General features: G+C 40.8%; 1 protein-coding gene across 1 annotated transcript in view; it reads right to left on the reverse strand.

Moving 5' to 3' along the window:
• Positions 1-12,154, reverse strand: part of CA14 (carbonic anhydrase 14) — a 41,408-nt gene extending 29,254 nt beyond the window's left edge. The window contains exons 1-3 of the mRNA XM_072427591.1: positions 11,854-12,154; positions 5,349-5,369; positions 1,414-1,593 (exon numbers count right to left, since the gene is read on the reverse strand). Of these exons, the coding sequence (XP_072283692.1) occupies positions 1,414-1,593; positions 5,349-5,369; positions 11,854-11,929 (277 nt within the window). The 5' untranslated portion in view covers positions 11,930-12,154. The remainder of the gene's footprint in view (positions 1-1,413; positions 1,594-5,348; positions 5,370-11,853) is intronic.
• Between the last annotated feature and the right edge of the window lie 293 nt (positions 12,155-12,447).

Raw genomic sequence — 12,447 nt, forward strand, 5'->3', positions numbered from 1 at the left:
TAGAAAAGTGGAACCAGCCTGTGTAGTCATCTAGTGCCCCATAGCAAACCACAAGGAGGGTTATTATTAAATAATAAACAGTATTTATATAGCACCATCATATTACACAGTGCTGTACAGAGTTCATAGTCATGTCACTAGCTGTCCCTCAAAGGAGCTCACAATCTAATATCCCTACCATAGTCATGTCTTTAATACAGTCTAAGGTCAGTTTTTTAGGAGGAAGCCAATTAACCTAACTGCATGTTTTTGGAATGTGAGAGGAAACCCACACAAACACACGTAGAACCTGTAAACTCCATGCAGATGGTGTCCTGGCCGGGATTCGAACCTGAGACCTAGTGCTGCAAAGGCCAGAACGCTAACCTCTGAGCCACTGTGCTGCCCACTTACCTTAGCTTACCTTGCCCACCAAGGGTTATGTACTCTCTCATCTCAATCTCCATATATACCTATCAACGTTCTGAAATGACCACAAAAAAAAGTGCCCTTCATGTGGACCATGGTGGACCAATTAACCCAAAAGTGCCTTTTTCACCACTAAGTTTCCGTCCAGAAGACAGGCCACTTGCTGGAACCACGCAAGAGATGGAATGATGATCTAGAGACCTTACATAAGCCTGAAGCCCAAGGATCAGAAAGGCCATCAAAGCCTGGTAAAGCAGGCCAGGGCTCCTTTTGGCCATGGTGCCATGGAGTAGTAGTAGTAGTAATACTTTTGTTTTTCCATATTAATATTATTTACAGTGAAATGTAATCATTATTAGTTTGGAATAAAGGTTCATTACAGTCTACAGCTCATATAAAATGGACAATCCCTTCAAACATTGAAGAGTAGGAGGCCATGTAAGAACATAAGAACGTACATACAGGACACGAATTGCCTTTATAGCAGTCATATAGATTGCTAAACTATACACATGGTCATTGTATCCAAGTATATTTGCCAAATGCTGTATAGGGATATGTATAAATCCTGAAATATTGTGCAGCCAGACAGCATAGGGTCCCCAAGTCCATCTGGGCCCAATGGAAGTTCCTTGGCCAATAGGTGTTACATCCCTTGTCTAACAAGGTTGAGGGTGTTGAAGGATCATGGCTTTTTCCTTTCTACAATCCCCCATTATATGGTCACTCTAAAAAGGTAATTGTATACAACCATCACAGCTGCTGCCTCTGATCATCAATCCTTTGTGAGTTTTTGCACCATTTCACAATGAGCTCTCAATGAGGTTTTTTTTTAGGCTGCTGCAACAAAGAAAAGCGTTCTTCAAAGAGATTTTATCACCTTTCTCTGAATTTACAAAGTGACAAGTTCTCTTTATGGAAATCACATAAGTGAGAAATAGTCAGTTGTCTGATTCACAAATAAAACAAGCATACAGAAGAAAGGACATTCACATTGTGGTTTACCTGTGTGACCATTATTGGTGAGGGTGAAGGTAGAGTCACCATGAGCTCTGTATCCGACTGGTTGTATAGGTGGTAAGGAGCTGTTGTAAATGGTATCATCCGTCCTAATGTTGATGGGAGATTGAGCGATTCCACCACAGTCAGGGAAGGAATCTGGCCAATGTTCCTGACCATGGTCACCTGTAACAGAAGATAAAGACGATGGAGACTTTGAGAGAAACATAGACAACCCACTTTAGGACTACATGCATTAAGCTTGTGGTGACCACGTCGTTGCCATCATTAAATGTTGAGGTCAATGGCCTAGCGGTACGGCATGGATATCTGTATCCCATGACTTGCTGGACAGAACACGAAAGCTTTTTGCAATCAACCATAGATATACTGTATTTGTATTTCAGCTTGGCTAGAATTAATTTCTCAGCCTCGTTGAGTCATATTTGTCTCTATCACATCTACATATGAGGCAATGGCCTTCTGTATCATCTTTTTTCTATAGAAAAGACGTGACGGTTGCAGAAATCTAATTACCCAGAAGTTCAGAACCTGGCAGATGTAAGTGCTGATTCATAATGCGATTCGTGCAGCTTCCACAGTCCAATACATGCGGCAGGTTTATATATAGGAAATGAGGCAATGCAGCTGACTGCAGGATTTATTGTTCTGTATTGTTCTGTATCTCCTCCATTTGTCCTACAAAATCATTGTCACTGGGACTTAAAGTGATGTCAGAGTTCAGAATTGTTAGTTGTCACCAGAACAGGAATAGAAAGTAAGTATACTAATATGGACACTTTTTCGGGTGACAACTTTCTACCAGTTCAAGTTCTGATGTGTCTACTGGACAAGAAGTGAAGGAAAGTTTCTCCAATGTGGTGGTGTCACGTCTACAGCCTGTTATCTACACAATGGAGGTGCAATTACAACTGAAGAATTTTTTCAGTGCTTTCCCAATGTCAGCCTTTTTTTCCCAGACTAACTCACAATGGCGAGAACTCATTTTCTAAATTCTTTTGCCTGGAACTCCTCAAAAAAAAAAGGATGTCAATGCAGTCATCACTCTCGCTTTGGTGACCTCACAAAATGAGTTTATGGGCCCCTCCAATCTGGCCATTGTTTATTTTGCTTGCAAATAAAAGGAATTTAAAGGGTCTATTTGCATTTCAATTCACCCTTCTTTTTTATGTCATTGTGCAGTCAGCAAATAAAAGCCAAAGTGATGATATGATAGAAAGTGATCTATACAGGAACCTGGAAGGGAGGGATAGCTGACATCTCAACAATCATATCACCAGCCTGGGAATTTAAGTCCTGCTCTTTGACCAAAATCAGTTCACCTTCACAAGGGTGTCCTAAATATAGGACAGCACCAGAAATAGTCACTGCGGGCCACGTAATGGGAAGCATCGTTGTTCAGGCTAGAAAGGAAGAGCCAGGGGAGATAACGGGGAAGGGTTATTATGGGTATACAGCTTTAGGATAACCTAACATTTCTGAATGGCTTGTACAAGTGAATATTTAATGGACCTGTAGACCCGGAGGAGGTAAAACACATGATGGTCCCTTTAATCTCTCTGAGACATTATTGGTGAGTTCTGTGGATCAAGTTCCCAGGTCTGTACACCTGCTGTGCCAATTATAATGGGTTTCTACCATTCATGTGCTGAGTTGCTGGGGCTCTACACCTGCTGTGCCCATTATCAGGGGGTTCCTGGCATCCCTGTACTTTAGTCTGTACTCTTGCTGTCCCCATTATGTAAAGTTTCCACCACCCCCACCTCAAGTTCCTAGTTCTGTACACCTGGTATGCTCATTATAAGAGGTTCTGCCATCCACACCCCAAGTTCTCAGGTCTCTAAACCTGATATGCCCATTATAAGGGTTGTCTACCATTCCTGTGCTGTGTCCCTGAGGCTGAACATCTGCCATGTCATTATGAGGAGTTCCTGACATCTCTGTGCTGGGTTCAGGGTCTGTACTCTTGCTGTCCCCATAAATAAAAGTTCCCACCCTCCTCACCCATCCAAGTTCCCAGGTCTGTACACCGAATATGCTCATTATGAGGAGTTACCACCATCCACAGTCCACAGTTCCTGAATCTGCACACCATGTCTATTTCAGACTCTTCAAGATGGACCAAAGCTTTTCCTTTTTTGGAACCACTTATTATATCTATTGAGACTGGAGTCTAGAATGGAATGAGAGGTCATTGCTTATCACCTCCTTTCCAAGCTTTTCATTCTTTCTTCTTTATTGTAGGAGCAATTTCTAGTAAATTACATCTATGGCCTTCTCTTCTTCTACATATAATATTGGTCAGATGTTCCTTGGGTTACTCCTTTTACCTAAACTGTTCCTCTTTTTCCTACTCAGCGTGCTGTAATTAGACTAGCGTGCTGCCTAGACTTTTAATGCCAAATGTATGGTATCTTTTTCAGCCTCCACATCAACAGAAATAACTTTAAACAAACAGTTTGCCCCCCAAAAATAAAAAAATACTTCCGGAAGCCCCAGTCTATGACATTTCCACGTAGCACAGATGACATCACTGTTCAACGGAACTGGGAGCTCAACATCCAACCCAATATAACAGAGCATTCGCATGAGATTTCAAGAACCCAAGCTAAGGACAAGTTAACTTTTCTTTTGGGGAGGAAACTGTATGCAAATTATTGGGTAGGAAGAGGGCTGTCAAAATATCAATATAAGTCATCAATATAATGTTTTTAGAGGACAATGTCCACCACTTGATCTCCATCAATCTAGATGTTTTTAAATATCCAATGCACCATAAAAAGATTGGTTTCATTTAGCTTAAACTGCTAATAAATCCATTTATCTTCATTACGAAAGCATCCAAATGTTGTGCTCGTTTCCTACGAGGTTCATGACATCGATAGAATGTCTTCTGAAGATGATGTCCACCAGACTACCATCATCCATCAATCCAGATGTTCTTGGATTCCTATACGTCACGAAGAGATTAAGACTACCTAGAGTGAGCTGCCTAAAACTCCATTATTCTTCATTTCAAAAGCATCCAAACATTTTTGTTTGCCTTTTTGTACCAGTCTCACATCCTCAATAAAATGTCTTGAGAAGATGATTTCCACCAGACTACTACTATTTTCCAGTCTAGATGTTTTTGGATACCCAATACATCATAGGGCGATTAGCATCATCTATGTATGATCTGCTTGGGATTCCATTTATCTTCATTACAAAAGCATCCAAACGTTGTGTGCCTTTCATACGAGTCTCATATCATCAATGAAATGTCTTCAGATGATAACATCCACCAGACCACCACCATCCATCAATCCAGATGTTTGTGGATATCATCAAGAGATTAGTATTACTCAGTACGGACTGCTTGAAATGTATGAAATGCTAGGAATGTATATTAAAAATGCTCTGATGGGGAGGAGAAAGAAGTATAATTATATATCTGTAAGCATTAAGGAGAATTTGGATATTGAGGGGCCCTTAACACATAATACCCAAGATGTCTTCTATTGAATTCCATGTAAAGAACAATATATAGATCCCCCATTCATATGAATAATGTCTATGGTATTATGAAAGAAGATAACCCTTCAGTATGATCAATATAGACTGGAATACCATAAGAACATTCCAGGCTTTGACTTCTAAGAACTATAATAGAGAAGGTGATTATTTTAAACATATGTCTAGAAAAGAATCCAAATGCATTATAAAAAGAAATCCTTCATACTTTGGGGACTGAATGATAAGTTGAGCTTTTTGCATGTCTTGATTTTTTTTGTGCATACTATTTAATTTTTAAGGTATTTACAGCCATGAGAAAAAGAAAGTACACTTCCTTTTCAATTCTTAAGTTTTGTCATCTGGTCTTTACCAGGTCTTAAAATTGGACCAGAAAAACAATGAAATGAGAAGTAATATCAGCTTACCTGTGTAGGTCCATGAGGCTCCTGAAACACATAAAAAATAAATGTTAGCAAAAAGCTTTGAATGCATTGGAAAATAGCATTAATAGTTTTTTTTTTCAATTTGAATATGTTTGTAATACCTTTTACCAAAAACATTTATGATTAAATCAATTAACATTTTTTAGAAAGTATACAAATAGTGAAGGAAGAAGATTAAAGTTGTCCCTGTATTACCGCAGGCAAACAGCCAAGCTAACTCTACGCTGGCCAGTGTCCAGCCTAAAAGAAAAGTAGGAGGCGATTGGGCATGAAAGTGTCACACTATAATGTTGTAGCCCATTTGGGAACTGCTTCCAATAATTGGATGGAAATTATGTGTAAAGTCAACAGGTTTTGGGGCCAAGACCTGCAAGGTTCAGCCCTTAAAATGCATTGGGTTTATGTACAGTTTCTATCTACTTATCCATTGTAATCAATTTCCATCAGATTACCCATTAGAACATCACAACATCCAATTTTACATCCTGGTGTGGCACATTAATCTCATATCTTTCATTTACAGCCCCAGGTAGCCCTTTGGTGTGTAAAAGCCACCAGCTCCATGTCCAGACCCCAACCATTACCACTACCCCAACACCATCGTGTGGAAATACGAAAAGCTTCAGTGGTTTGGCACTACCTATTTATTTCCTCTAGAACAATCTGTGTTGTAACTGAAGGGGTTAGAATGATAACTACCGGATTGCAAATGTATCAAATACCAAATGTAATATATACTTCCTATGGGGTAATTATTGACCTAGTATAGTAACCACAGAACTTCCTATTACCTAATTATTTAAATGACAGCATGGAAATTTCCATGACCGGTCATTCAAAAATCATGAAAATATAGTAAAGAAGATCAATGACTGATCTGATGAAGATCTAGGGGAATTTATGTAGTTTGGAAGGAAAGACCAGAAAACAGAGCCAGAGATCATACATAGGTAGTCAGTTCACCAGACGAGGTATTCAAGGGTAAAGACAATGCAGAGTTGGGGTCACAGGAAAAGATCCGTCCAGGAAGCAACAGTAAATCCAAGCAGTAGGTCTGCAAGCTTAAATCTACAATAGGCAACTGGTGACAGGGTGCAGAGGCTATAAAAATGTAGAAACCAATGGCAGGGCATTTAAAGCCAGGGACTAATAGGAAATGAAGGACACAACAAGGGGGTCAATGGGCTCCTAAGGATCATTGGTGGTCAGAAGTCAGAGAACCTCCAAAATCTTGCTGGGTATTCCCTGTATGCAGTGAATTGTCCCTACTAAAAGTTGATTAAAGATGGAGAACAAGGTCACGGACCCCCAAGTTTCAATGGTGGTAAGAGCTCAAAACATCTCCAGAAGATGTTGTGGGGTGTTTTCAGTATGTAGTGGTGTGTCCCTATCAAAAGATGTCCAGAGAAAGACAACCAGTAACAGGGTCATGGGCCCCCAAGATTCATTGGTGGTCAGAGCTCAGAGCATCTCCAGAATGCAAGATCTTGTGGGGTTTTCCCTGTATGCCGTGGTTTGCCCCAAATAAAAGTTGCCCAAAGAAGACAACAATCAGCAGGGTCATGGGCACCCAACGTTCATTGGTGGGAGCTCAAAACATCTCCTGAATGAAAAGTCTTGTGGGGTTTTCCTTGTATGTAGTGGTTTGTCCCTACCAAAAACTGTCCAAAGAAAGACAACCAGTGAAAGGGTCATGAACACCTAAGTTGTATTGAGTCAGAAACGGGAGAAAGGTGTTAGAACAAAGAGTATATCATAGCTTGATCAGTCACCATGCCCATGCTGACCCCTGTCCACCACCATCAAAGCTGGACCATGGAGCAATAGAAAATGATAGCCTAGTCTGATGGATTGAGTATTCTTTTAGATCGTATGCCGGGGGGGGACAGTGTGACGTAAAGGTCCTGTTGCTATTGTCTTGGTGCCAGATACCATGGGCCACCTTCAGCGGTCTTGTAGAGTTAATTCCTTGATGGGTCAGAGCTATGCTAGCACCAAGGGGTTGATATATAAAATATATATTACATTATGGGTATTTAGGTAAATCTCTACTTTTTTTTTTTTTGAGTCATAATTCGGTTGATGTGAGGTGCCACCAGTTATCACCCCAGTGACTTCTCTACCATAACACCAGGATTGAGTCAGTTCATATCTCCAAACCCTAAATTCACTTCTGATGCAATACTCTTACAGATGACAAAACACGAGAACCTCTACATCATCTTCTGCAAAACTTGGATAGGTAGAAGTCACGTCAACACTTCTACATCAGATACCGAGCCCCTCCACCAGAATTCTCAGTGGTGCCAGAATTTAACATCAAGTTCTATTTATAAAGAGGAGAAGTCACTATTTCTTGATGTTTTCATGACTTGGCGCATTTATAAAAGGAACTTCTATTTTTTTCATGACCTTATCACTTTCAGAATGTGTTATTGTACTGGCATTTGTTTAGTTTAATTTTAACTAATTATTGCCCTGTTTTTACCATTACTATGTTACCATAGGACAATTCTTGTGTAAGCTCTAATAAAGTTAGTATGAAGCAAGTGAATCGTTCTCTCTGCCCAGGAACTTCCTGTGATAAAGACCAGTCATTGGTGCTCTCTCTCTTTGTGCAGGGTGGCTGGTCTTATATCCGCCCCCTCCTGTAGTTTTTTATAGGCAGCTTGTATTGGAAGGGTCTTCTAGGCCCTCCCATAGCTCTGTTCCCTGCACAATCTATGTATACCACAGTGATGGTGTCATTTGTGTGAACAAAAAGCAGATTTATATCCTTTGTGTGCTATTTTGAAATATAATTCAATAAAAGTTTTTGTGTCCGGAAGAAGCTAATAAAACGGACCTTCTCTTTCATTAACGACATTTATAATAATAATCTCTTTTTCCATGGAAAGAATTCCCTTTAAACAATGCGTTCCTCTGTCCTGGCCCCCTGGACTTCCTGATGGATGGCATTATTAGGAAGGTAATCATTATCTCAGATTGGGAGCCTTTGTGATCACTTGTCCTTGGAGTTTCATTGGTTTTAATCATTACACCATTCTGGTTTGTAGGAAACAATATATAACCATGAAAGGAGCACTGAACCTAAAATAATAACCCGGCATTACTTAAAAGGATCTCCACTAGGGATATCTAAGACCACCATGTACCATGTTTGTTTTTCACACAAGTTTCTCCTTCCTTACTTCCCTGCTTGTTTTGTTTTTCTTCCATTTGGTTAACAAATTCTAATGACGGTACAAAGGATAACTATGTTAATGTCCAACCAGCAACAACCATTATATGCGAGGAATCATCCTGCCGTAAATATTTACACCTCCCCGGGAAAACTTCCTCCACTTAATGGACTTAGATGGATGTCCCACCTACGATGACCACCATTACAAGGGGGCTTCCTCCATTTTATAGATCTGGTCTGCTCAGAGCTTCAACGAAGGTGCCAGCAGGGTCCATGGTTGTCCCACCTACAATGGCCACCACTGCTAGAGGGCTTCCTTGACTTTATGGACCAGAGCTTCACTGGAGGTGTCTACAGGGTCCATAGATGTCTCACCTTTAATAATCACCATTGCAAGGGGGCTTCCTCCACTTTAAAGATTTGGTCTGTTCAACCAGAGCTTCAGTGGAGATGTCTACATGATCCATGCATATCCCACCTACAATGACCACCATTGCAAGGGGGCTTCCCCTACTTTATAAATGTGGTCTGCTCAATTGGAGCTTCACCAGAGGTGTCTACAAGGTCCATGGATGTCCCACCTACAATGACCACCATTGCAAGGGGCTTCCTCCACTTTACTGACCTAGTCTGCTCAACCAGAGCTTCACCAGAAGTGTCTACAGGGTCCAAAGATTTTCCACCTACATTGATCACAATTGCAAAGGGGCATTTCCCACAGGTCGCCAATGTTAAGCTGGCTATCAATTATACAATGTTTTCAATGAAACACAGGAAATCATCCAATTGATCAATTTGGTTACATTAAGAATTGTATTGAGGTTGTATTTAAGATAAAAGACCTGGAAACTCAACACAGGGATGGTGGGGACTGTTCATGATGGGCACAGCAGGTGTACAGACTTTGGAACTCAATGTGGGGATGGCATGAGCCCCTCATAATGGGAACAGCCGGTGTAGGGTGTAGAGACCTAGGAACTCTGCATAGAGACAGTTGGACCTGGTCACATTGGGCGCAGCAGATGTACAGTCCCAGGAACCCAGCATAGGGATGGTAAGAACCCTTAACAATGGGCATAGCAAGTGTGCAGACCCAGGAACTCATTGCAGGGATGGCAGGAGGCCTTCCTAATGGGCACAGAGGGTGTACAGCCATGGGAACTCAGCACAGGCATGGAAGAAGCCCCTTATAATGGGCATAGCGGGTAAATAGACTCAAAAAATCAGCATAGAGATGGTGGAAACCCTTCATAATGCTGTACAGACACATGAACCCCCAGGGATATCACCTAAAGAACCCCAAGAGATAGAAGAGACTGCCAAAAGCAACAAGAAGTGTTTTAGGACAACATGACCCCTTTCCTCCCCTCCAGAATATAATGGGGGGTTCTGTAGTTTACAGACTGCTGGTAATAAATTAACCAAAAACAACCACCAATGCAGGAAGATTTTTTTGCACTTTTAGATAGATGGAGCCTTTTATTTAGCACTCTTAGGTGGCTCACTCTCACCCCACTGTCCCCAGCAATTATTAGTGAACATGGCCCAGTCAGGAGCACAGGAATATTTTTAATAAATCTTCTTACAGCTTATGGTACTTAGACGGCCCCGTCCATGATCCCGGAAAGAATCTAGCGGACATGCGGGATAATCCCGATCTCACCCCCTGGCAGAGGACAGACTTTCCCACACTCAACAAAGAGATGATATCGCGGTGAATGGACAGGGACAGCTTGGCTCGGCACCAGGCGCGCTGAGGACCCATCTGACTGCCCTCCTTTCATGCATACACGTGAATTGTTTACCAACGAATCTGTGACGCTGTGACGCCTTCCTATTACGCCAACAGCTCACAGAACATTCATACCCAAACTAGATCACCAACAAGGCAAATCACAGGTTTGGTTTTAGAAGCAAATGACCTTGGTGGTTTATAAAGCCAACCATAGCATAGACGGTATCCATAATGACCAATATGACCGAAAAGGCCAAAATGTTATCGTGAAGAGCTGGGCATTCTTCAATGGGGAGAACTGCCAGCATTGGTATTACCGTGGAACATCCATGGCAAACCCAAGGTCTTTTTGTCAGCCAACATGGCGCCCCCCCCCCCATCGGCCACCACCAAACTCAACATTGATGGCTTTTATAGCTCTACATTTTTTCCCAGTTATAATGCTTCCGGGTAGCACAGGTAGCCTGCACCTCCAAATCTAAGGAGAATAAGCTTTAGCCAATCACAATACGGTTTCAGCCCATTGAATGACCATGGAATCCTCATTAGATTTTGAGAATATGGTACCAGTGCCACCCAAGGGTGCTGTAGGTGGAGCCAAAGTTTATTTTATTATATTACTATATATATATTAAAAGGGTCTGGGGGGATAGAAAGCCAAAAAAGGGGACCTTCTATATACCATAAAAGGTCCGACCTAAGTTCAAAAAATTAACCCTTTTCTACCCAATTTTTAAAAAACATTTAAACTGAAATAGTGAAAATGATGGAAAACCACATAATGATTTGTGAATCAATATGTGAACCAATCAAATTTGCGTATCAGTCATTCATTGCTTAATAAACCATATAAAGCAACAGTAGACAAATCACAATAAAATACACAAAAACTGTAAAAAAAATAAATAATGAAATCAATAAAAATACCCCAAAAACAACTCACTTTAAATTAAAAGAATAAGAGAAAAAAAAGCATAAAGAATAAGAAAAAATATATTTTTTTCAAAGCAGTCTTCTATTTGGCAAAGCCAAAATTGATTGTTTTCCATTGAAACCAACCTCACCAAATTCACACAGGGGTCTATTTATAAAACAGGGAATCAAACATTCTCTCGTGGGAATCTATATTCATTCTGCAGTGATCGTCACCCTAGATGGATACGTATTTTTAAATGGAATAAGTAGCTATTGATTGATGGATAGCTAGGAGTCTATTTATAAACCAGTGACTCTGACATTCACTGGAACGTAATTAATTCAAATGAAACCCATAGACCAGGGAAAGTTTTAGTGAATGTCAGATTCACTGCCTTGTAAATAGATATATGCATTGATTTCATTCCAATCTATCACACAGCAGCATGCAGCCAGATAACATGCGTCCCTCAAAGGAGCTCACAATCTAATGTCGGGGTCACCCAAGACCTGGCGACGTCATTGATTGGACGGCCAATAAGCCATCGCAGGCGGACACCATTTGAGTGCCTTACTGCAGCTGAAGGAGAATGGGACGCTTGTCAAGGACAGGAAAAAGTCAATAGAATATGAGATCCTCGTTCTTCACTTACCTTCTGCCGCAGGACGACTGATCACCAGGATGAGGGCGCAGGGGCCCAGGAGCATCCAACCAATTGGAAAAGACATCTTGGAGGTGCAAGGAATAGGCAACGTGCTGGGTTCCTGCACTGCTTCTGCTTTACACACTGACTGAGCACTCACACACTGGGGAGAAGTTTTTGGTCCAGCAGCTGCCCCCACCTCACTGAAACTTGCTCTGATCTTCTGAAGGTGGTACAAAGGGCTGAGTCTGCTGAGGGCCAATCACAGGGCCCGGGGCCAAGTTTTTGGATTTTTTTTTAAGAGATAACAATAAGGGTACAAAAAAAAACACCCTATGGAACTTTGATTGCACATTGTATTCAATATTCAGATTTTGTCTTTCAAAGGTTTTGATGAATTTTTCAGAAATAAATTATAGCAGTTGTGTTGTAGATATTTTATTATTATTATTATTATTATTATTATTATTATTATTAATAAACAGGATTTATATAGTGCCAACATATTACGCAGCGCTGTACATAATTAATATATAAAAATATAACACATATTCCACACATGTATGGATTAACACTGCTTACATACGGTAATAGACATAACAA

The sequence above is a fragment of the Pyxicephalus adspersus genome, chromosome 12 (genome assembly GCF_032062135.1).
Source record: "Pyxicephalus adspersus chromosome 12, UCB_Pads_2.0, whole genome shotgun sequence".
Classification (NCBI taxonomy): domain Eukaryota; kingdom Metazoa; phylum Chordata; class Amphibia; order Anura; family Pyxicephalidae; genus Pyxicephalus; species Pyxicephalus adspersus.